Source organism: Hetaerina americana, unplaced genomic scaffold, assembly GCF_022747635.1.
Source record: "Hetaerina americana unplaced genomic scaffold, ioHetAmer1.1.p SCAF_87, whole genome shotgun sequence".
Taxonomy (NCBI): domain Eukaryota; kingdom Metazoa; phylum Arthropoda; class Insecta; order Odonata; family Calopterygidae; genus Hetaerina; species Hetaerina americana.
In genome coordinates this window covers 995,486-1,021,554 of record NW_027287505.1, presented here as the reverse complement: position 1 = coordinate 1,021,554, position 26,069 = coordinate 995,486, and the positions used below count along the sequence as shown (strand labels likewise).

The window sequence follows — 26,069 nt, the reverse complement described above, 5'->3', positions numbered from 1 at the left end:
TTGGTGGGATTTCCAATTGTATTGTTCATTTTGACTTGATATTGTAAACAAACAACAAGTTCTGCGGCCTTCCAAATGCTGCAGCTCAAGGTGTACTACCCAGGCGTGTTTCAACACAGCAAACATTTGACTCCCCACACTACTTTGCCTGCTACATGCAAAAGTTAGTTACTTTCTGGACAGCACTCATATATAGCAGGGGTTCTTTCACAGGGCTTTCATTATGGTATCAAACCTGATCTCATAAACTTAACTGAAAATAAGAACAAAAGCTAGGTGAAGATAGGATGCTCTGCCTTGGTACTCCTGATTAATTCACCCTTTTTCATCCATAATTCATAACAGCATCCACAAAGGTTACCATAAATCAGCAATTTCATTTAAAAGCCCCATGGCAATGGGTGTAAGAATTCATAACCAATACTATTGAATAACCACACTCATTGAAAATGAGTGATAAGTTATGCAATTTCAAATTAAAACTCAGGAAACCATTCTAATATGATGTCATCATTCATCGACTGAAGTTTTAAATAACAAGCAGTCATAATGAATTGTGTTTTTTTACACAAAATTTTAATGCATACATATGCTCTTTTTTAAGCATGTTCAGTGTCAAAATGTACCTGTATTTTGTACTATTCTTTGTATTTCATGACTCCAACACCTTCATGATACGTAGAGTAAGTGGAAAATAAAATATTATTATTATTTTTTCATTCTGAAAAGATAAACTCAGTGATTTGGGGAAGAGTATACACAAATGAAGCACCCTCACCTTTACAGCTTGGATAGAATGACAAAAAATGACTGGTGAAATAAATTATTTCATTGAGGTCATAAAGAGTTTTAGATTAGCTGCTTAATCAATTACCTTATGGAGTTTGACGTTTAATTATTTTTGTTTAGTTTTAACCTTTTATACTCATGGCCTGTTTCATACTCATACATGGCATGTGCTGTCAAATAAGATAACACTTTGATTAAAACCACAAAAGTAACTTTCTTACAAGGCACACTACATAATGCTGTAAATATCGACAATTCAGAAAAAAGTACACTCAACCATTACAATACGAGTCCAGCCCCAGTCCATCACCAAGCTGAATGTTCGAGAACATTTAAGGTTTTCACAATAATCACAGAGAAATAGAGCATTCTTACATCCTCATTTCAGTGCAGATGCTATTGGCAAGGATATCAATGGTAAAAAAACTTTTATGGTAAAAATCTATCAATGGTAAAAACAATTATGATTTATGAGAGACTATTATTTAATGTTTGACTGAAAAATGAAATGTGCCAGAGAGTAAATCAAAATCTTCAAATAACCTCTGATTTATCCTGTCTTTTCGATCACATACTTTAATTTGGTTAAACTCAAAAGCAGTGCTTATTTCTGAAAATTCTAACGGCCCAACGGTGGAAGCCAAAGAAATTATACACCTATTTTATTGACTTCAACTGTTGGTTGACAAGGACTTTCAGAAACAAACACTGAATTTGAATTTGGTTGCAATAGTAATTTTAATTTTGACTTAAAAACACGAGCAGTACATAATCCTGGCGAAGCAACTTATTTTCTACTGGTTTTTCCCTTTGTATGGACTGAATGGGATACACAGTTTTCATAAAAATGTTCACTAACAATTATTTCCTGACGTGTGCGTGAAGTACTGAATTCAGACCATCGGTTTAAGTGTCCACAAGATTGCAGATCATATTGGCATTGATAAGACATTGACAGTGCACATGCACCATTATCACTGTAAATTTGGCAATGCAAAAGATCTGTGCTTAAACTCATCCCAAAGATCTTGACCCTTAGGATCTTCGCACTTGTACCCTTAAGGACCTTCTGAAATCCAGCTACCATGGAGCCTACAAGTCATGGAAAAGCTGCAAGTACAAAAATGCATCAACACTCAATGGATGGACTTTGAATCGTTTTGAGGCATTGTAGCAATATCTACTGAAAAAAATCTATTTTCCCAACACTTTTTATACAAATCATGTCTATCTACTACATGTCGTATAACTAATCGGTTGTCCATATAATCGAATGGTGCTGTACTGAAAATGCTCGGCTGTGACAGTTATTTCCCTAAAGCTTTGTAGTTTTTGATATTGATAAAGAGATACATAGGAGTTATTGGGTTTGCTAACCCAGAAAATAAATGCTTTTACTTCCATAAAGAGCTTCCATTTCTGCTAGTTTTTTGAATATTTCAGATATTTTCCTCCACTTCAAAGTTTAAACGGTGTGCACATCTTACTTGGGTGCACATAGTACGTTGGTTTAAATGCTCAAATATCACAGAAAAGAATAAATGACAAATGCGAGTTTGACTGAGTTGGATTGGGAGGGCAGCATAGCAGACAGATCATGGCACGAGTGAAAAATGTGAACTAAGGGGCTTCATGACCAATCAGTTTGTCTGATGCCTTTGAGCATATTGCAGCAGAATTAAAAACACCAGAGAAGATGGATGGATGCAGACTGAGGTCAGCAGGACACTTCAAGTCACTAAATGTGACCTGTTAAAAAGAGATACTAAAAGAACAAGCCCTTTGAGCAAAAATCCATGAACAACTTCCTCACTTTTTTTGAAAGTTAATTGCAACTTACCACTTTTTAGTGGCTGACACCAAGAGTGAAATTACTGGGATGGCATCAACATACCACAGAGAATAAATGTGAATGCACATGAATGTGTGAAATGTGGATATGCAAGTAAGTTTGTGACTGAATGTGGGTCAAAACTTAACGGCCTACTCTGATTTGCAGAATTGGGACAAAACAAGAAATTTTCTGTAAAGTTAGAAGTGCTATGCTGAAGAAAAAAACTTTCCAGTACTATTCACAGGCTATGTATCTTGAAAATTGATTAATAAATTGATATTTTCATGCTTTTTTAAATGTTTGTTTACATTTATAAATGAAGGAAATGCATATGAGTTCTTGAGGGTAACACATGGATTTTGTAGTGACCTTTTTGTACAGCCTTTCTTTGCCTCTAATAGTATTACATACGTAATTTTTGACTTATGCAGACAGTTCTAGAAATAATTAATAATGTAAAGCTGGGATATCCCACATTGCTACAAATTCTTTGGAACCTACAAAAGAACAGCTTGGTGGCTACAAAAAAACATGGACCACGACTCATTAGTTAGGAATCCTAGCTGAAGTGAAAGGGTATGAAGATTTCCAATTTATCTCTTAATATGGCACATAAACATAATATTTTGATTGCTCATGTGTAAAACATAAGTCACCAACCATCAAACAAAGCCAAACTATCAAATGATGCAACATATTTGCATCTTCTACCAACCTATGCAGAGGAGAAGGCGCTGGACAAGAGCTTCCCCATGGTTGTCTATTGCCGTGCGCATTTCCTTCACTTCACTGCCATACATCACAAAGTTGGAAAGAAATGAAGATGAGGACTTGATCACTGGAGCTTCTGGTAAACCAAGAGCTTCTGTACCTGACAATACAATTAGTACTTCAGTATCACAGCATAACAGTGTCAGCAAAATGTATCACCAAGAATTAAGTTTAAAATGATATTGCTCAAGCACAACAGGGCTCAATTGTTATCCCTAATTCAAAACCTTTCTTCCATGCAAACTCCCAGGCATAATTGAGGTGGTTTGCCATTCACACAGGAGAAATATCTCCCTATTATGCAAAATGCAAGAGACTTTTTTACATGCTGCAATTTCCTTGAAATTTTTCATACAAGCAGAAAAGATAAAAAATTTGGGAAAAATAGAAAATGTAACATTACAATGAAAAATTGGCCCATTTTTCAAGAAATAACCCTTTTCTGGTTTGGTCCCTTGCTTGAAGGCTTGGGAAAATGAGTGAAAGGCAACTACGAATCATTTATTCAAATTACTCTGGTACAAATGCATACTTGCACAGAAGAGTGTGGACACATCAACTGGGCTCCCCAGGGAGGCCAATGAATTTGGATTCCGCCTTGCCACCTGCGACAGAAGGCCAAAGAAAGCTTCCAGGATGTCCACGCGGTCCGAGGATATTGGATTTGGGTTGCCTGGGATGCAGAGGGTGGCTCGGCAAATGTCTTCAAGGAGGTTGCCCACGGCTGGAGTGCCTGCACCAAGTCAAGAAAGTATTACAAGTGAATCAAAATCAGTGGTAAGTGGGAGAAGTACGTGCAAGCATCAGTCGAGGGAGAAAAAAGTATTAGGGAAGGAAAGCCGCTCTTCATTCAATCACAAAGAATGCCCTCAATCATTCAGAATTAATACCCGCACAATATCCTTCCAAAAATCACTTCCCAAGAAGAGGATCAATTAATGACCCCACATAAGACATCAACCAACAAATCTTTTGATAGCAAAAATGAAAACAAGATATCAAAAGCCTTGTGGTTCGTTGGAGGATTATTACATAACGTCTTGGCATTATTTCATTAACAAAGAATGTACATACTCCTGTTTGGATTTCCCCAAAAAGTTTAAAAATAACTTACACAACACATAAAACCCTACATAAACTACGTAAACACTACGTAGCATATGAACAATTTTATAAATAAAATAAAGGAATTTAGCAAAAATATAGGGGGGAGTAACATGTTCCAAGTGAGAAAATCTTACGCTATCAGAAAATCATAAGTTACTAGGCTATTTTATAAACAAAATGAAACCTTGAATTTAAATACCCTGAATTTATTAAAATTTGTAGTCTCTGGTGTAATTATATGGAATTTACATAACATGTTGAAATGAAATGAATTACAGAGTCAATAATTCATTTCATTACCCCATATTAACAATATTTTGAATTTACTTAAATTTCTTACGACTATAACAGTTCTCCATAAAAATCAATTTAATAATAACATAAAATTAATGTTTCTAAGGATGGGATTCACATAAAATTCTCACTTCGCATTGATATCTCTTCCCCTATGCTCACAAATATTTTTTAAAATATTCATGAGGCTAGTTTTTCATTAAAATAATTCTGTTTGTTCAAAATTAATTACTAGGGTGGTCCCAGATGTCCCCGATCCAACAAAGAAAACAAATATTTTGGAAAAAAATGCATTTTTTTTAAACATATTCTTCTTTCAGTTCTATAAACTTTTCCCAGTGATTTTCAATAAGTTCAATATCCTTTATATAGAAAAAACTGTCTTGCTCCTCAAAATAGCCATTAACTGCCAACATCACTTCTTCACGGTTGGAAAATCTTAGACCACCAAGCCATTTTTTCAAGTTTGAGAACGGAAAATAATCTGAGAGAGCTAAATCTGGCAAATAGGGTGCATTAAGTTAGCAATTAAAACTTCAATTCATGAATTTTGGCCATTGCAATAATGGATTTGTGAGCTGGTGCATTGTCTTGATGAAACAACACTTTCTTCATTGCCAAATGTGGCCGCTTTTGCTTGATTTCTTCGCTCGAATGTTCCAATAAGTTTACATAATACTTGCCATTGATAGTTTTCCCTTTTTCAAGATGGTCAATGAAAATTGTTCCACATGCATCCCAAAAAACCGATGCCATAACCTTGCCTGCAGATGAAACGGTCTTCGCCTTCTTTGGAGGCAGTTCTCCCTTTTAAATCCATTGTTTTGATCGCTCTTTGTCTCGGGTGTGAAGTAATGGACCCATGTTTCATTCATGGTTATGAGATGGTGCAAGAATTCAGCTTTGTTGCTGATAACTTTGCTAAACACTCAATTGAAACATCTCAACGATACTGGTTTTGCTCAAGCGTGAGCAAATGCGGCACCCATCTTGCACACAGCTTTCTCACGTCCAAATTTTCAGTTAATATGCAATGTACCACACTTTTTGAAATTCCTACTGTCTGCTAGCTCAGACACTTTTATTCGACGATCATCCAGTGTCTCTTTGTGGATATTCTTCACCGTTTCTGGAGTCGTCACCTCATTTGGTTGATCAATGTGATGCTCGTATTGACTGCTCATACAGCCTTGTTTAAACTCTGCTAGCCAATATTTTATCGTCTTAGATGAAGGAGCAGGCTCACCCAGAGTAGAATCCAGTTCAGCTGTTATATTAGTTGGGCTGAGGCCTCTCAAATAAAAGTATTGTAGTACATAACGATGCCCGATTTTCCCCATTTTCACAAATTCACTGAAAACATTTACTATTGATGGCAGCCAAACAAATACTAAACAACGTAGCGTCTTCAAACTAGAAAAATATGCTTTGAAAAATATGCTCTAATACATTGATATTTTTCAAACAACTACCACCATCTCTAGGTCAGGCCAGGTACTTATGGGACCATCCTCGTAGTTTTTGCTAATATTAATCCTTTAAGTGAAAAAGTCGCTCTGGGCAATATTTACAAATTTTCCCAAAAAATGCCAGTGTCACTCCATGGCGGCTCTCTTATAATGGCTACAAATGTGAATAACAATTGAATAATTTTTATTTGCACACTTAATTCCCTTTTTTTTGTACCTCGTTATATAAGTTGAATTAACTTTCAGCAAATTATTATAAATAATAATGTTCTAAAGACTTCTATCATAAATTTTGCGTTTCTCTTTCTTTTAAAGTGATTAAATGTGCTTAACTCATTCCATAAAAATCCACAACACTGTGTCAAAATGTTCATACCCAGGGGACTTGGTCCCACCCATGGGCCTTGGGGACTTTTTCAATCCCACAACTCAGTTAAATATCAATCTGTAAACAACTAAGTTCGATCGAAAGCATTCAACTGCATAGCCTGATAATACAATTTCTTCGTAATTTTCAGCAGCTATGATGATGATGATGATGATGTCATTTTACAGTTGGTAAAGTTTTATAAACTTGAAACTGCATTAACATCAAAGTGACAATTTTTAAAATATGGATGGTTCACATAATGCATGTAGTTTATGAACTAAGGTCCATAAATCTGAATTCCAATACTTTTAATTAAGCGAAAACATCTGACAATAGCAGCACTTGAATTAGTTTGTTCAAAACTTTAATAAGAGAAATAAATTACAATTAGAGGCCTACTTCAGTTAAAAGAATACAGGTCTACGGCAATACAGGTAAAATAATACAAGTATATGGTGAACAATCCACATTATTATCATTGCTTTCTCCTAGCCCAGAGAATTTGGTGTTAAAGGCTTATTATGCAGCATAAAACATTTTCATTTAAATGAAATTCTTTTTTTAGACCACACAAAGGTATTACAGTTTTCAAACAAACTTCACGGGAATGGAGGCAGGAAAGTAGAGTGCGAAAAGGAGTCTAAAGTTCCCTCGACAATTGACCATAATAATGTCAGAAAATTTCGTGATACATACCTGAAATCTTATTGGAACCAAACATAATAATGAGATGGCGGGCAAGATCAAGCATGGCTGGGTGCTGGTGAAGGAGGTACGAAGTGATCAAGAGACGCAAGATTGAGGGCAAAACAGGAACAATATCATCCAAGAGAGTGGTGGCTGCATGCTTGGGAATGAGGCAAACAGCCTGCGGCAACAAGAAGCACAGGAATTAGGATCGACATTCAGCCCAACTGCTGACATTCTCTGACTCATTCACCAAGGATACATTTCAATTTATACGTAGAGAACCCCTAATGATCTTAAAAGAATTTAGTCCTTCAATTCAGAGACTTGGTGAGCTTGATGTAGAGCCAGAATCTGTCATCAAGAAATCTTGAAAAGCCATTAAAAAAACTCATTTTAAGGTACACCCATTACTGAACCAATGATATACCTGTACAAGGAGGAACCCAAAATTATTTTTTAAAGCTATGTATTTAATTTTTTTACAAAACAACCTTATCACCTCCTAAGTATTCTCCATTATTTTTAATGCATTTGTCTAATCTGCGATTCCATTCCAGGAAATATTTCTCACACTCGTCTGTTGTGATGTGCCCAACAGCTCCTGCCTTGTTTTTTATTTACCACTCCCACGTCATCAAAATGCTGTCCTTTCATGTCCATTTTCATAGGAGGGAACACGGAGAAATCGCAGAGAGAAAGAATAAACCTTGCAAAAAAATCTGGCTCGGTTCAGAGATGGTCTCTCATTGCACAGCAAGTTTCAATTCGAATCTCTTTTCGCTATTCAGTCATGACCCAAGGCACGAATTTTGAAGCAATCCTTTCCATCTTCAAATCTTCCAACAAAATTCACTGAACCAAGCTCCACGTTATGCCAGATAACTTACTAATCTCTTCAATGTTCCATCGTTGATCTTCAAGCACAATTGCATGAACTTTTTCAACATTTTTGCCAATTCTAGAAGTTGACGGACATCCCGAACGAAGTTTGTCATTAAGTGACTTTTCACCTTTGACATGAGGAAACCATTGGTGCACCTGAGTTTTTCCCATAGCACAATCCTTGCAAGCTGTTTTTAACATCACCACAGATTCTGCGGCATTTTTCCCCCAAGCAGGAGACAAAATTTCACAGCTGCCCACTCTTCATTTACATCCACCACAGTGAAAATAGAGGAGCAAGCGAAACTGCTTTTACAAAAAGAAAATGTGGTGACTCCCTGATGACAACAATGCCTTCCTAGAGATTGGAACGAATTGTGCTATGCTCCCCTAATGGAAGAAATACGTTCTAAAGTAAGCTCACCAACTGCAGCACTAATTCCATTATTTTTGAGAACCTCCTGGTATCAAGGGCAGATGGGAGTAGCAGACATTTTTCTTCATGCTTCAGGTCAGGACTCACCTAAAAAGCAGCTGCCTACTGACATACTGATACTGACTGATAGGGAGTCGATGTAAACTGAATAGCCTTGGATTGAGATGTGGCCTCTGTGTTGATGCTTAGGCTGATCTCTTCCCCCTCGAGTGTCTCCACCATTACCATGTTAGGTGAGCTTCATATAATTACGGTGCACTCCCATGCCAACATGTACTACACAAAGTATGTCATGAGAAGGAGAATTAAATATTGAGCAAATTCCACAGCAAGGATTTATCTTGGAAAGACAACAGACAAAAAAATGAGTGGAATCTCATTCATAAAGATTCTACCAATTATGGGAAACATTGCACAACTTGCATGCTGGGAATGGATTTTCTCTTGGAGGAAGCATGATTCACAATGACCTTTTCAAAATGGTGAAATAGGAGCAAAAATATATTTTTTTGTAGAATATTATTTGAAATATAAAACTTTTCACTGTAAGATTAACTCCAAGTGATGTATGAGTAAAAATTCATTAACCTAAAACTGAGTGCTTTTCCACAGGGAAAAAATATTTTGCCTTTGAAGAAATCTAGCGATGATTTTTAAACATGTGTTTTTTGAATATCCATGCTTCATAATGCATCCATTAGCACTGATCATCGGGAGTCCTACGTGACTTAGTTTTTGTGAAATAAAAATTCCTTCTCTGTATACCATTAATACTATTTTCCATAGTTACATGACAATTAGCAGAAAGAATATCCAACTAAATGGTCAAAACCTAACATGTTTAATGTGGGACCTTCATCATATTGCTTCCAAAATTAACAATAACCTTCCAAACTCAATTAAACTGAATCTTTCACTTGAATACATTTAAAGTAAAACCGTGTAAACTGTTAAAAAGGAAGATTCATCACAGTATGAATGAGCTTTTTGATGAGAAACTGTAAATATTAACCTCTTGATATTACCATATCTCATTTTTCATTCTTTCTCTCTTTGCCTTTTTGTAAACACTTCTACTCTTTAATTTACTCCCTTTTTTCATGTCAATGTAATGGGTCCATAACTATCAAGTTCTATGTCATTCGACAATTTGAACGATAACATATTATCATTAATCTAGAGTTCATTTAACATTCCTGTGCACTATTGCACAGAGCAAAGAAGGAACTCTCACCTGCATGACGGCCTCATCAGAATACCACTTGGAGGTGACCTCTTCCAAGAGAGGGAACACACGCTGGAGGAGGGGAAGGAGGACTGGTGCCCAATGGAAACCTGCCGAGCACTCCGACTGAATGTACATTGCAGAAATAAGAGCAGCAATCATTTTGAGGCGCAGCAGAATGGACGCCTTGGAGGAAACTGAAGGCTAGCAGCAGCACATTAAGGGAGGGAAAAAACACTGACATAAAAAAATAGATCATGTCATACAGACAGTGTACACACATCATGATAATGCGAAAAGACATGCACATACTGAGAAATAACACAATGGGATTCAAAACTCTGTAAAAAAAATCCAATTGAATGGTACTTGCAGGAAATTGATAGAATTTTATACATTAATTATGCTCATTTTGTAGTTACCTTTTTTTCAGTACCTCTTTTTGTCACCATTCCTATACAACTGATACATACTCAAAAGATTTTATTAACAATTTTAACTTAATTTTTGGCTAGCAGAACTTGCTTTTTTTATTAAAAACATAGGAGGGAATACTTACTGCTGCTGAACAGATTTTGTATCATTATGCTGTGTCTCACTGACACACAGTATCATCAGATACAGACTGGAAAGCATCTGGATGCACCGACATATATTTTGATACAATACAAAGCGTAGGACAAGGGTGGAGTTCAAACACAATTTGTCAGCTCGCATCTCAGTAGCCAAGGCATGGGCAAGTAGGTTTGGAGGAGGGGTACGAGTTGGATGAAATAACTTGGGGAAGCAGTGTGCAGTGAATCTTCAGTTCTCTTCTTTAGCTCATTCATTGAAAAATGTATCTTTCCATGGCTATGAAATCTAAAAATATGACTTTTATGACATCCATTTAAAAAATATTATTAATTTTTGAATCACCAATACAGTGACTGCATCCTATGTGTCATAGATGAAGTTCACAGGATGTTTAAACCCACAATATTTTGAAGTGATCTGTTTCGAGTGTTAATCATCACTAATAAATATTCTTGGAAAGGTTTATAATTGTGTACTACCCTATTCCATGTTTGAAAGTGCACATATTCTAATACAATGACTATAGCTCAAGTTTTCTGGCATCATAATTTAGTATGCAAAGAAACTTGTCCTTAAAGAACACTAATTTTTGTTAAAGAATCTTTCTAGCTATGATTCGATTAGCAAGGATTTTGGAAAATTCGTTTTTGGATGCAAAATATAATGGGGTGAAGACATCAATTGATGATAATAATAATAAACTTTGCTGTCAAAAAGGGCTCTTGGACATTCATAGATCTCTTGCTGCACAGTTCATGCACAGATAAAATCATACATATACCAATTCACAGAGAAATTATAACACAACAGTTTTCACTTGAAGAAAGCCCTTTCGTGAATAAAGGGGGCTTTTAAGCCGCCATGAATGGAGAAATGAATCAAATTTTGGCAATAACATGTTCTGAATGTTTCTATCTAATTTATTGTGAAAAAATTTTCCCACCACATCATGGCTATTTATAGGAGAAAGCAAAGGAGGGAGGGCAATCATAGACTGTTTGTTGCAGGTCTGATAATAGTGAATAATCCTCCTAATTTTAAGATCAAGGAGCTTGTACATCAGAACATAAAAAATTGTAAGTTTACCACAGACAATATTCTTACTTACAAGTAGTGGTTTCCAGTGTGTTGCCATAATCCTTTCAACTCTTTCTGGCAACTTAATCACCTTTTCAATACTTGATCTATTGACCCATAGATGCACACCATAACTGAGAATACTTTGAAAGAAAGCAAAGTAAATGTCACCTTAGGGATTCTAGATTTTAAGGTCCTAATAAGATATACAGTTCTGGATAGCCTGCCACACACATTGCTGAGACGGGCATTGGGTCGAAATGGAAGCTCAATAATTTTACTGAGGTCATTTCATGATCAGAATCCTTTGGGCTTAGTAACAATGATTGCATTTTTTTTTCATTTAACAAACGCTGATTGGCCAAGAACCAATTGGTGGCTTCCTCAATGGCCTGCATAGCTCATGGACCATGGGGCCTCCTACCAGAGTGGAAGAGAGTTGAATCATGTGCATAACAAAGGGATTTAGATGTTTTGCTTACATTAAAGTCTTAATCATGACAATTCAAATAAGAGGGCCCAGAACAGGCCCTAGAGGAATGCCTAGTGAAGCCCTGCTTAGTTCACGTTATAAATTTGAGTTTTTCTAGAAAAATGTGATTCAAGATTTTTTTAATTTCCTAACAAAAGCGTGAAAATGAACACAATCAAATTACTCACATCAGAGAGTATAATTTTAGTTTTTTTGTATCATTCAAAATCATCTATTACACATGAAATTAGTCTATCCAGGGCACAGACAGTCAATTTATCATGTCTAAAACCAAAATGAGATTCACTAGTAATCTTGCATATTTGATTCCAGAAATAGACATAATTTATTGATTTTTACGATGATTTTGTCCCTCTTTCCAAGTTACTTGGTGCCCACTTGCTGCAAAGTTCCCTATCATTCAAGATTTTTTTCTAAAATGGTGATTACTAGGATGGATACTACCTATTTTCAAATGCATATCCTTTTTTCACAGCTAATGGTTAATGTCAAGGCCAAAAAGAGTAGGAAAATTTAGGTCCCCCTTTTGATTTCAAAATTATCATACTTGAAATTGGTCCTGAGAACCAATTCACAGGATGCATTAATTTCATTGAGGCCAAGAGTAAAGATTGCACCAACCTGCTCAGTGTTGAGCACTTGGATGTGGTCAAGACATGGCACAAGAACATTCTCCAAATAAGGTGCAGCTTCAGCAACCGAAAGACTTGACAGGACACGACCAACCACATATGTGAGCCTTACTGTCTCCGCAGGTCTTAGGATTCCACTGCTTATGACCTCCTATTAAATTCAAGGAAAAAACAGACAAAAAAGTTTAAGCAAAACTAAACATAAAGAAAAACAATACAATCTATCTCCTCAGATCATGGCTATAATCCTTTAGATAACAACACTTATATTCTAAAACTCAAGAGCCCATACCTACCCAAAAGTACAGTAAAACGTCATTATTTCAATCTCACATAATTTGAATACTGTGCCATTAAAGCCAGGAGTAGTCCCAATCAACAGTATTGGGCTTTGTGAGCTATTAAGTATTAATAAATCAAAATATGTCTATAATGAGCCTTTATAACATAGTTCAAAGCCTTGACAAAACATAGAATAAGAATAAATGAAAAAGATCCAAATGAATGACTTAAGTCATTATTATTATTAGTATTTGAACTTTGAAGGGTTTATCCTTGACGGAAAAATGGCAGGCCATCAGAGAGCTATCTGGCTCATTGGCAGAGTTCCGCTGCACCAAGACCAAAAGACATCATACCTGGGAAGCATTGAGGATGAAGTGTGCATATGGGAGGAGCCCCGTGGTGCAGTCCCTTGAGAGGTCTTTCAGTGCCATGGTGGCACTTGGAGCTGTCTGTGCATTTGACAACCCTTGCACCAAAAGAGGAAGGACTACGCCCACAGCACCTGGGTGGTAATTCAGCCACTCTGCATGCGCTCCTGGGGACAAGAGAGGTGAGTCTTGATTGAACACTAGTTCTGCCTTCCCTGGGAAGTCTTTTGCATTATGAAATTACCTCCATTACATTACCCAATGGTGAGAATGGAAGCAATAGTAATGCCTGAAATAAAAGAAACCTTAACGACGCAAAAAAACCCTGTCTAAAAGGAACATAAAGCACAACCACCACCACCCTGTTGATTATGGGTTACAGAAAACCAAAACCACTTTCATTTAATGTACTCTACCCAGGTTAGAACTCTCATGTGGGTAAATTTAATAAGCAGAGGGATAATAATTAAAATGAAAAAGGTTATACAAGGGGACCTATTTGTAAAAATGTACAGGAAAGCCGGCTAAGGGGCTTGGAACAAGTGGAGCAAGGGATCGAGGAATATGTTGGAATGAAGAGTGGACGTAATAGGGATAAGGGAAAGGGACATATCAAAATGGAGGGATGAGAGGTGGAAGAAGGGGTGGAGAAGGCACAAGAGAGGGAGGGCTTTACCCCATACAGGCTTTAGAAAGGACTAACAGAAGTACAAATGAAAAATCCATTAGGATGGATTCAAAATTTGCTGTAATATCTTTGAATGGTAACTGTTTTTGCCATTCAGCCTCATTATTCCAGAAGAAATAGCTTTTAAAAGTTATTCAGTAGAATTGAACGAATTCCCACAGCACATTAAACATACCAATAGCAACAAAATCACATCCAAGTTAACAATTAATAAAACATAATTAGAGTAATTCATGACTCAAAGAATGACTGTTGTGAACATAATATTATGCACATTTTGTACTCTGGGTTGTGTAGATAGGATAATTTGATAATAAATGCATAAATTTATGCCATCTTCTAACTGAAGAATCGATTTTCTGCAAGCCTTAACTGCACACAGTATTCACGAACACAGGTAGCCTCATCAGGATGCTCCATACCTCATTATCCATCCTTCTTTAGAGTTCCTCCAAATTAAAAAAATAGTATTTCATGCAGATAGTTATCCCCTGAATGTATTCCTTCCATTTGCTCAAAATATCCATTTACCTTGAGCAAATAGAAAACTTAGAAAATGAATGCCATGAAGGGAATCCAAATTTCTGCACAGTTTGCCCAATTCAAAAAGGGAGACTGTTGATTGAAGACCAATTTTGCTCAATATATCCCTGAGAATGTACATAAGATGACTCAATCGTCGGGTACAGCAGATTATGCAGAAACTCACTTTGTTGTGCCAAGATAGTTTATCAACATCAAAGTGCAATTGTATGCCTAATGGGAGTAAATTATTGGAGAAGGAAGACACTTTTTTAACTGATTAAATGTGATTTGCTGCTATATTGAGTTGGCAGAAAAGGGTGCAGTAGCGCGTTAGTTAGAATGTCATTTCATGGGACCAATGGATAATTTTCTCATTGCATAACCCTACGTCAAGTCTTAACCACTCTAGAGTAATTTATAGTAAACTAAACAATACCAGAAATATTTCCTTTGGTCAAAGTAAAGAACAACTGCACCGCATAGGTGGTTTACAACTGCAGCATCTTTTACGTTAGACATACTTTGCCTTAACTGGTCCATCCTCGTCAAGGCGAATGATTTTTACACTTTGAATTTGCTGTATTGTGATGTGCATCAGCAGATGACTCATTTAAAAGTTACTGCTGCTGCATATTCTGCAGTTTCTTTGAATATGTAACTAGAGAGCAATTATGTATATTCCGAAATTTTACCTGAATTATAGAAAATGAAGTTTCCCCAATGCTATAAGTCTGAGGGGTGGCAGCTAAGGCAACCATCTTTGGCCAAGGGAACAGTTTTAGTAGTTTAGCATGGACTCTTAAGAAAATCAAGGATCAGCTTAAAATTTATATTAGCTTGAAATCAATGATTGACTAAATGAATTTAATACATTTGAAGATAATAAAAATACACATTGAAATAGTGGTTGTCATTGCATCTGCATAAAAATAAAAGTATTTTTTGCATCCAGTGCATACCTATGACTTCCAAAGCAGTTGCAATGAGTCGTGAATTGGAAGTAAGAGGCAGTGATCCCACAGCTGACAAGAACTGAGAAATATTGGTGTCAGCTACGGGTTCGCCCCTTGCGCACTCTGCAATCGACAGCAAAGCATGCAAACAAGCTTCCAATGGCTGCCACACCAAGGGATTTCCATGATGAACTCCCAGTTGCTCTGTCAGCCTCGACAGAAGCTGCTTTGATAGAGATTCGTGCAATATTCCATGGCAGTATGTCTGCAAAATAGATACGGTATTCACACTACACAATCTTACAGAATTAAGGAAGTTGAAAAAATTAAAAAATCATCAATTTGAAACAATAAAGACAGCATAATACAGGGCGCAACGCTTAAATTCGGACTAATTTCAATTTGAATTTCCATCCATATTGTAAATCCACTGGAGGTCGCGATTACTGTTCTTGAAAGCTATAAGCATCTAGTAAATAGTCATAACCTCAAAATGGCCGAGATGTTACGTACAAGGGCGGAGTACAATCAAAGAGGCACCATTATTGAAACTGTTCATGCGTTATATTTTGAAATAGTTCAATTCTAAAGGCACCCCAGATCAACTGTTTGCGATATTACGGCTAGGTATAATACATCGGAGAAGTCTGGGGAAAGTTTCCCTATCCTGATGAGGAAATCTCATTCAAGGAAACGCGTGCTCGTCTGGATTTAAGCGCCGCACCCTGTATACTCGAAGGCTTTCTCTCCCACGGCCTCCCCAATCACATCCTTCACTCTTTCAGGATAAAACCATTTGCAACTATATTCTTCTTTTGTAGATGCATGTTCGTAATTTATATGAGATTGTATGGGTATGAAATTATTCAACTCTCCACTTATTTATGAATGAATAATTTGTGTATGCTTTTTATTTCCTATCAATACATTCCAAAGATATGCTTCAATATTAATTGAAATTTACACTTCAGTACTTGGGCTTTAGATTGGTTTTCAGGTGGTGGCATCTTAGTGCATATGCTAGGCATCTAAGCTCAAATAAGAAATAGTAATTTGCTCCTTGGTCGGTGAGAATAAATCATAGAATTAATAACCAAGGATGTGCGAGAATGATATCCATTAATAAGCATGCCCCAATGATGCAACCTATACAAGCACAAAGAGCTCAGCTCTTGGGTTTCACCCTCACACAACCCAGATGAACCTATAAGATGCCGACATTAATTTGCTGAAACATTGAGCCATCTTGTAAGATACCAGACAGTATCAAAGTGCGAAATGGAATTACTCTGAAAGACATTGACTTGTCACAAAAAAGCACCCTTGAATAGCCAAAATGGATTGGAAGGCCCTTTTAAATGTTCTGATCTGATTTTTATCACACTTTTGTGGTCAAATGGAAAACTCAGATGTATAAAAGAATTATATAAATGTACAACACCCTATTATGTACAAGGTCTGTATTTTGACATTTTTTCCCGGATAGACAGACGGACAGGCGGCGGTTTCTCTGATTGGGTTTGAGTGAGGGGAGTCTCAGGACTGGCTGAAGGCCGGCAGCATTTGGTTCTCAGCCTTTGCGGAGTAAGGATTGTTCATATGCAAAACCTCTATAAAGTGACCTCATTACGCTCCATCATGAACTGGTTATTGGAACAGCGCTGTACTATCAAATTTTGCGTGAAACTGGGAAAAACTGGGAAAGATACTCCTGAAAGGTTCAAGGCAGCTTGTGGTGATAATGCCATTTGTACATCTGCAGGGTGTTTCTGAGGGGCACAAGTTGTTTCGGGAGAGTATAGAAGATCTTAGAAACGCCAAACGTTCAGGATGCCCTTTGACCTCAAAAATTGGTGAAAATATTGCAAGGGCTTTGTTGGACAGGGATTGCATAGTAAGTGTTTGAATGTTTTTTGATGGAATTGGCATCTTTAAAAGTGATGTGCATGGACTTGTGACCGAAAGCCTGGGCATGAGAAACGTGTGTGTCCAATTTTGGTGTCACGAGTGCTCTTGGACGAACAAAAGGAAACACACACACAGATCTGCCAAGAGCTTCTCGTCCACGAGAGTGAAGATCGAAATTATTTAGACAATACCCCACCTGACTTTTTCCTCTTCCTCCTTCCACCCCCCCCCCCACCTAAAATCCGTGCTGATAGGATGTCACCTCAATGGAAGTGCTACGACAGGCCATGAGGAGGAAGTTTAGTAGCATTCTGGGCATCACCTTCCAGAAGGCATACAAGCCATTGAAAACCTGCTGGAAACAGTGTGTGGACACACAAAGATGCTACTTCGAAGACTTTTGAGTGAGTGTATCAATGCTGGCAATAAATATTTTTTAATCGACTCAGTCCTACTACTTTTGGGACAGACATTGTATTTATTAATTAGATCAGCAAATGAAATATGCCCAGAAATGTAAAATCAGGTTTAGAATGCAAGTCTGAATCTGCTGATGAAGATAATTAATTGAACTGCAAATGAATTATTAATTATACATTCAATTTCAGTTTGAATGAGTAAAAAATATCTAACATGGCCCATTATGGCCAAGGGAGGCTATGACTATGAACCGAAATCCCAGTAAAAAGGATATTGTTTGCACAGCAATCATTTGAGGTCGATGGGGAGGTGAGGGGAGGGATAGGCAAGAAAGGAAGAGACCATAGATTTCTCTTGAGAAATGAGGCAGGCAGCAAGCGGGTTTGAGAATCAAGAACCTGGTTTAAGACCTAGTGAGAGGTAATTGCAACCTCTTGCTCATTCAGAGATGGAACAGTTGTAGCAAATTTATCAAACAACAACTCATTAGACTGCATTAAATAAAATAAAAACTTTGTAGCACATATAAAATATCAATTTCACTCAATTAGATAGTTTAGAGCTTTTTTGACTTAATAACCTTGAAAAACACAATGGCATACTTCTACCTAGAATGTATCTTGTGAAATTGGCAGCAGCTTTAGGGTCAAACCCTATTTTCAGGTGAACTGCGTTTGAACCCTTCGAGTAAAGGATTACCTTCCCTGCCTCATTCCAATCCACACCAATCATAGGCATTTTGTAAATTTGCATTTGCTGACCAATACTACGAAAAATTAAACTAACCATTGTATCAGCAATATCAGTCCTATAGCATCGAAAGGACTCGGCTTCTTCCTGAGTGAATGGTGCCAGACCTTCTCTTCCATCAGGAAGCACAGATTTGAGCAGGAGGATGTCTGCAAGTCTGGAATACACGGGAGAGAGTAGACGGACATATGCTTCATGCTGGGCAGCTTCTAAGGACACAACTTCCTCCTAGTAAAGAAAAAAGTTAAAAATTAAAATGAAAAAGGCAATTAAATGTTAACCACATACTAGTAATATTATGGCAATTAATTGTTTTGAGTATTTTGTCAACTCTCATTGATGATAGAATCAATGCTTGGCAAGTAAGAATATTCATATTTATTTAATTCCTGTTCAGTGAAAATAAATATATTAGGGAGGATTTAAAAAATACTTTAAAAGTGATATACATTTATTTTACATACAAAATTAACCTGATAGAGGAAAGCTATTTTAATTTACGTGATGGAAAAATTCAAGTAAGTAATTCCCATGTATATTCATGCTATTTTAACTTTCTTAGTCTTCATGTTTTAGTCTCAATTAACTTGATGAATGAATCATGCTGTACACATATTCATGCATGTGTCCTAGGAAGAACAATGGCCATTGATAAATGGAAATTTAAAGTTCTGTAAGACAATAGCTGTCCCTTGCTAACCTGAATGTGTCAAACATGGTTCATTTTAGATACTGCTAAGGTGCCTCAAAATTCTTCAAAGCACATCCTTTGAGCATCAACACTGTTTTGCCAGTGGCTTTTCCATGACTCCAAGGTAGGAGAATTCCAGAAGGTCCCTATGGGTGTGCATACAAGCTTCTCAGATGGCACTTAGGGTTCCATGGTGGTGTCCTTTGAGGGAAGGGGGATTTCACTTTCGGAAAAAGGAAATAGTCTGCTCGTGGCAAGTCAGGACTGCAAAGGGGTTTGTGAATCATCATGATATTGTTGCAGAAGGTCTACACAAGCAGACACTCGACTTGGTCTTCTGTCTGTAAGACCTCAGGGAGGACAAGTTTATCGCAGAACTTTCGAACCCCAAAATTTTCAGTGATGTTGGTGTGCACTGTCATCTTATCAAGGCATATAAAACTGGTGATCATGCGCACACTTAACCAACAGTCTCTCCTCAGCACTTCACACACACATCACGTAAAAAGTCTTAACGATACATTTTAATCAAATATTGTATATAAATCTTGTACATATATATATATATATGTACAAGTATGTATCGCGTATGTTCCCGCAGCAAAACATTTGATAGTGATGGGGGATTGGAATGCGATGGTAGGCGAAGGAAAAGATGATGATGAGGTGGGGGACTACAGTTTAGGCACGAGGAATGACCGCGGGGAGAAAGCAGTTTAGTTCTGCAGGAGACCGGGATTAGTCATCACCAACACTTGGTTTAGACACCACAAAAGATGCAGGTATACATGGAAAATGCCAGGGGACTCAGAAAGGTATCAGCTAGATTATATCCTGGTTAGACAAAGGTTTGGGAACAGTGTGATAAATTCCCACAGCTTCCCGGGAGCAGATGCGGACTATGACCACAATTTAGTTGTTATCAAATGAAGCGTCTGTTTCAAAAAGATAAGGCAGGGGCAACGGGTTAGAAAATGGAATCTAGAAGCATTAAATGGTTGAAAAGGAAGGAATACAAACAGGCTGTAGAGGAAATCTTGGAGGATGGTAAAGAGCTAAGTACTATCAAGGAAAAATGAAAAAGTATCTAGAATGGGTTGTCTAAAGCCGCAAAAGACACTATTGGAACCGTTAACGCTTAAAGGACTAGGAAACCATGGATCACGGATGACATGATTACAAAGATGGATGAGCGGAGCAAATGGAAGAATGTAAATACAGAGTTAGGCAAAATGAAGTACAAAGAGTTAAACAATAAATTGAGGCGGGCAACAAATAAAGCAAAAGAAGCATGGTGGAAGACGCAGTGCGAGGATATGGAAGGTATGCAGAGTAAGGGTGAAATCGGTGCGCTGTACAGCAAAGTTAAATCTTTATCGGGAAGTAAGAAAGGGAGATCTATGCTAAACGTTAGAGATAAGGCGGGTAAGATAATAGTTGACACAGGAAAGATCCAAGAGAGATGGAAGGAATATATAAAAGAACTGTATAGTGAAGCACTTAGACCAACAAAGTTAGACATAGAAAAGGAACATGACGTAGTGGAAGATAGCTTAGGTCCTGGCATACTCGACGATGAGTTAGAAAGGGCATAAAGGGAGATGAACCTAAATAAGGCCGAGGGGGTGGAAAACATTCCCGCGGAACTATTGAAATGTTTAGGAAAATGTGGGAGCAGGAGGCTATATGGGCTGATTCGTAGTATTTATGAGGAAGGAATCTGGCCGGAAGACTTTGTGAGATCAGTTTTAGTTCCTATCCTGAAAAAGGTAAAGGCTACATCATGTGAGGACTACAGGACAATAAGTTTGATATCCCATGAAGCTAAAGTTGTTCTCAGGATCATAAATAAAAGGATAGAGAGTAGGGCAAATGATTACTCAGGGGATAATCAGTTTGGGTTTAGGAAGGGAAGAGGTACGCATGATGCCATTGCAGTAATGAGATTATTAATCGAGAGGAATATAGAACACAACCAGGAGGTATTTGCCTGTTTCGTAGATTTCGAAAAAGCATTTGACAGAGTGAATTGGGAAAAACTAATGAGTATATTGCAGAAAATAGGAATAGATTGGAGGGAAAGGAGACTAATCCGCAACTTGTACATGTGTCAGACTGCTCAGGTGCGGGTGGGGAACAGGGAGTCTGGTTGGGCAGTGTTAGGAAGAGGTTTAAGGCAGGGTTGCCCATTATCACCATTGCTGTTCAGCCTGTATGCAGAGGAAATGATTAAAGAGGCATGGGAAGAACTGGAGGTAGGAATGAAAGTGGGCAGGGAATTCGTAAAATCAGTTAGGTTTGCTGATGACCAAGCTTTAGTTTGTCAGTTAGCCAAGGAGTTGCAAGCTTTGCTGAGTGAATTGGAAATTCAGTGCGACAGGTATTGGATGAGAATCAATATAAATAAAACTAAGGTAAAGCGATTTTATAGAAATAAAAAGGCTAAGCTAAGCATTGAAATAGGAGGGCGAAAACTTGAGCAGGTAGAACAGTCTACATATCTCGGAAGTGTTTTGGACCAACACGGTCAAAGTAGTAGGGACGTAAGGAGAAGAATTGCGTTAGGCAAGGAGGCTTTCATAAGGAGGGAGTTGATGGCGGGGACGTTGAGTAAGGATATTAAGAAAAGACTCGTAAAACCTTTGATATGGAGCGTAGCTATGTACGGCGCAGAAACGTGGTCATTGAAGCAGGAGGATAGACGTAGACTGGAGGCTTTTGAAAAGTGGGTGGGGAGAAGAATGGAGGTGAAATGGACAGAGAAGAAAACAAATGAGGAAGTACTTGGTATGGTGGGCGAAGAGAGGGGTTTGTTGGGAGAAATCCTATGGAGGCAGGAAAAGTGGATGAAGGGGGTACTGACCGGCAGTGTGATGTTGAAGACTGATAGAGGGGAGAATGTTGGGCAAACGAGGAAAGGGAAGAAACAGGTTAGGGATGTTAGACGGGATGAAGGGAGGAAGAAGGTACTCGGAGATGAAGAGGGACCTGATGTAGATGTTTTACTAGGAGTCCAAAATATTTATTTAGGAGTGTGTCCATTCAAAAACCTACCTTAACCGGTAGATTACCTAATAATAATAATATGTATGTATACATACATAATATGTATATTTACAGCATGAATCATTATTACATTGGATGAAGCTAAGTAAGTTTCAGCATCAAAACTAAGTAAGTTTCAGTAGTTACTCATAGGAAACAACCTCATCAAATAGAAAGCATGCAGCACATTCGATTTGCCACATGTAATTCATGAAAACCTCCAAAACAATAAAAGGAAGAGTTGACCAACATCACCATATTGCATATTTATTTCATTAGTCTTTCATGCAACATCAAAACAAGACTATGGATGGCCATTTACCTGTAAGATGTACCAGAATCCAAATGGAATGGAGCTCAAAGTTTCCTCCACTGGATACTGCCCTTGCATTCCAGTACACTCCAAGAGTAGATCAAGGATAAGCAATAGAACTTCGGACGGATTAGCCACTCCCTCTCGGGTCTCCCCCAGCAAAAGACGAACATGACTCTCTCCAATACTAGTAATCAGGGTGAACGCTGAGCATGCGGCTTCCTAGATAGAGAGATAGACAGAAAATTGCTTTCATTTTGGGGTGAGATTGAGACTATGGATTCTCTTCTATCACCTAACCCTTAGGGAAAATATAAGGCGACTACCAAGTTTGAGAGTAGGTTCCAATAAACATAATTTATAACAGAATTTGGACTGGACATCAGCAACATCATAACAGTGCGATGCATTTCCCAACTCCATGATTATTATTATTACCTTTTATTTACCCAGAGATCATAATACGAAAATACCAGGTGGGTGTATGTAAATGATATAAGGCACGTCAAAAAGGAGTAAAGGTACAGCCTCAATTAAAATACAAAAGCAATAGTGCTCACAGTTACATAATATTTGGCACAAACGCATAAACATTGACCGTAACATGCACATGGAATATCAATTTAGAAAAATCACTGATCATTAATATGAACCAAACTATGACCATTGCTTTGAACTAAGAGTATGAACTTACTGGTATGGAATATTGTTGAGATATTTGTCAACTGAGTAGAGCATATTATGTTGTATATATCTTTTTAATTTATGTCTGCATGCAGTAGTTCCCTTTGTATCCTTGATACTTTTGGGTAGTTTATTATATAATCTGATGCCCATTTAATTGGGTCCTAATTTCAACTCTTTAGTCCTTATGTTCCCATTATGGATGTCATTCCTTCCTCTGGTGTAATGATGGTGATAGGCAGAGTTAAGAGAACAGTTGTCAATGTTATTTTTTATATACAAAATGAAAAACATAATGTAGATGCATGGGAGAGGTAGAAAATTTAATTCATGGAAAATAGGCCTTGATGGAGCATTGTGAGGTTACCCAGTTATTATTCTATCAGCTTTCTTTTGCATTGTAAAGATGGTCAGAGAAATAGTAGCTGTTCCCCATAATATTATACTACAGGTTATATTTTAATACATTTCCCTAATGTATAAATTGAGTAGCACCGTTTTGCTTGTAGTCTCATACAGGTGTCTAAATAAATAGCAAGTTGAACTGAGCTTACGTTGAAGGGCTTTTACATGTATATCCTGAGAAATATTTACACACAGACAAATACCCAGATTTTTATTTACATTACGTCACATGCTCAATTGATTGGTCATCCATTTTTACCGGCAGATTATCTGTCACATTCTGAATGCCTGTTAAGTATTCTATTTTACTTATCTTTACATTTAAGTCTAAAGGGTTATCTTTACAGCGCTTGTTTATTGCAAGTGTTACAGACTTTCATGTTTCCACAAGGCTGGGATATGTTTGTGTTGATATTATTACATTAGTGTCATCAGCATACAACACTGATATTTTTCCTTCATTGCATAGGTGATTGATATGCGAGGGCAGTCCCATAAATACCAGGCATGACCTAAAGATGGCCATAGTTGCTTGAAAAATATCAATGTATTAGAAATTATGCAATAATGTGGTGGCCAACGTACTGGCTTCTCACTGAGAGGGCCCGCGTTCAAAATCCAGGGGACAAATATTTTTCAGTGGTATCCTGATCCCTACCTGAGGTGCTTTGTAGAGAGCACTTTGAGTGAATATGACGTCCATCGGATGGAATGTTGAACTGCAGACCCCTTGGTGCCTTTCAACAAGAGTAGGCTCATGTAGATGATGCCAGGATTCTGTCCACCCATCCCTTCCCCAACCATCCCTCATGGCCCAAATAACCTTAACTGTCGGTTGCCTCCCATAAAAACTACTACAACTCTGATTAGAGCAGAATGAGACTTAACATAAATGTTTTATTTAATCAAACACTTTCATAGAAATTTAAATTTTTGAATAATTTTTTTCTCTTAATATACTATAGTTATTGTTACATTTTCATTTGGACCACATGTGAGAAGATTGCAATTGCTGGTAACAAAACCAGTGCAATTAGTTCAATTTTCAGTGACAGAAGCAACCAGTTTGTGAATGTCCTCAGCTGTGGCTTTTATCAGTGCAACTTATTGTCACAAGGGGTAATCAACAATATACATACTTTTGATCTCAATGGGAAATTAATTCAGAATAAGGGGTACTTGGGAGATATGGAGCTGTTGCACCATTGCAACTTTGTTTAATAAATTAGGTAGGCTCGACTAACGTTGAACCATGTTAGGTATGAAAAAAAATATTTGAAGGAGAAAGCTGGGAAATGTTATGCTGTTAAAAAATACAAATCGAAAAAAATACCTTCAATCTGATTCACAATGAGATTAAATGATGAGCTAGGCACAACAATTGGTTAATATTGAATCATTGAATTTTTGATTGTGAAAAACCTCGTTATTTTTGAGGTCAAATAGTCTGTTTAAAGCCGGAACCTTCCACCAGAAAAATTTTGGCTGAAAAATTGAAATCTCTAGGTCAAGAAAATTTTGTAAATAATGACATCAACGTTGACTTTACCGTTTCCTTCACCCAAAGAGCATTCTCATATGTTTAATAATAAGCAAGAAGACTATTGGTGATATAGATCACCTCTGGGTAGGTTCTCAAATTAATCACTGGGGATAATCTTTACAGGTGTTGCTCAATTGCTTAACTTCTTGCTCAATGAAAACTTTCATTTGCTCTCATATGTAGTGAATCAAAGGTATACTATGCTGAAAAATATCTCAGGGAATGAAATGGCCACACCATCTTCTGACCTTGTAATTACATCTTGCAGGGTTTAGGGAAGAATCTTACTTCCCTCTTTACTGGAAACTCCAATATATGCGGGGATCGAGTTGGTGCGGTGGCTAACGTACTGGCTTCCCACCCAGAGGGCCCAGGTTCAAATCCCGGCAGTGTGGAATATTTTTCAGGGGTATCTTGATCCCTACTTGAGGTGCTTTGTGGAGGGCACTTTGAGCGAGTATGCTGTCCGTCGGATGGGACATTAAGCTGCGGACCCCTTGGTGCCTTTCATTAAAAATAGGCTAATGCTGATGCCTGGTTTCTCTCCACCCTTCATCCTTTCCTGTCCATCCCTAATAGCACAAATGACTTCAACTGTCGGTCGCCTCACCTAAATACTACTACTACTCCAATATATGAACTCATGCAATACAAATTTTGCAATATTTCTTTCAAAGTTTTAATTTCCAGCTGTTTATTGAACTCTAATATACATTAACTCTATTCCCATACCTTTGCACTGTATTGGACTATGGGTATAACCATAAACACATTATTAAGGTTTATCAGCATGTGGGAATGAACAATTGTGGTAATATAAACGAGATTTCTCAGCACTTTAATGCA

The 26,069-nt window shown here is 37.4% G+C and overlaps 1 protein-coding gene across 6 annotated transcripts in view; it reads right to left on the bottom strand.

Annotated features, from left to right (window-relative positions):
- cdm (importin-13-like protein cdm) overlaps nucleotides 1-26,069 on the bottom strand; it is a 79,719-nt gene that overhangs the window by 44,808 nt on the left and 8,842 nt on the right. For 5 of the 6 annotated variants that reach the window (XR_011702956.1, XR_011702957.1, XR_011702958.1 and 2 more), the window contains exons 6-14: nucleotides 22,601-22,813; nucleotides 18,579-18,770; nucleotides 15,471-15,729; nucleotides 13,284-13,465; nucleotides 12,635-12,796; nucleotides 9,877-10,071; nucleotides 7,331-7,502; nucleotides 3,927-4,127; nucleotides 3,339-3,494 (exon numbers count right to left, since the gene is read on the bottom strand). Coding sequence is in view for 2 of the 6 variants with exons in the window: in XM_071597374.1 (XP_071453475.1) it covers nucleotides 3,339-3,494; nucleotides 3,927-4,127; nucleotides 7,331-7,502; nucleotides 9,877-10,071; nucleotides 12,635-12,796; nucleotides 13,284-13,465; nucleotides 15,471-15,729; nucleotides 18,579-18,770; nucleotides 22,601-22,813 (1,732 nt within the window). In the remaining 4 variants the exon portion in view is untranslated. Of the gene's footprint in view, nucleotides 1-3,338; nucleotides 3,495-3,926; nucleotides 4,128-7,330; nucleotides 7,503-9,876; nucleotides 10,072-12,634; nucleotides 12,797-13,283; nucleotides 13,466-15,470; nucleotides 15,730-18,578; nucleotides 18,771-22,600; nucleotides 22,814-26,069 lie in introns of those variants that run through there. The other variant, XM_071597375.1, reaches the window with a different exon arrangement.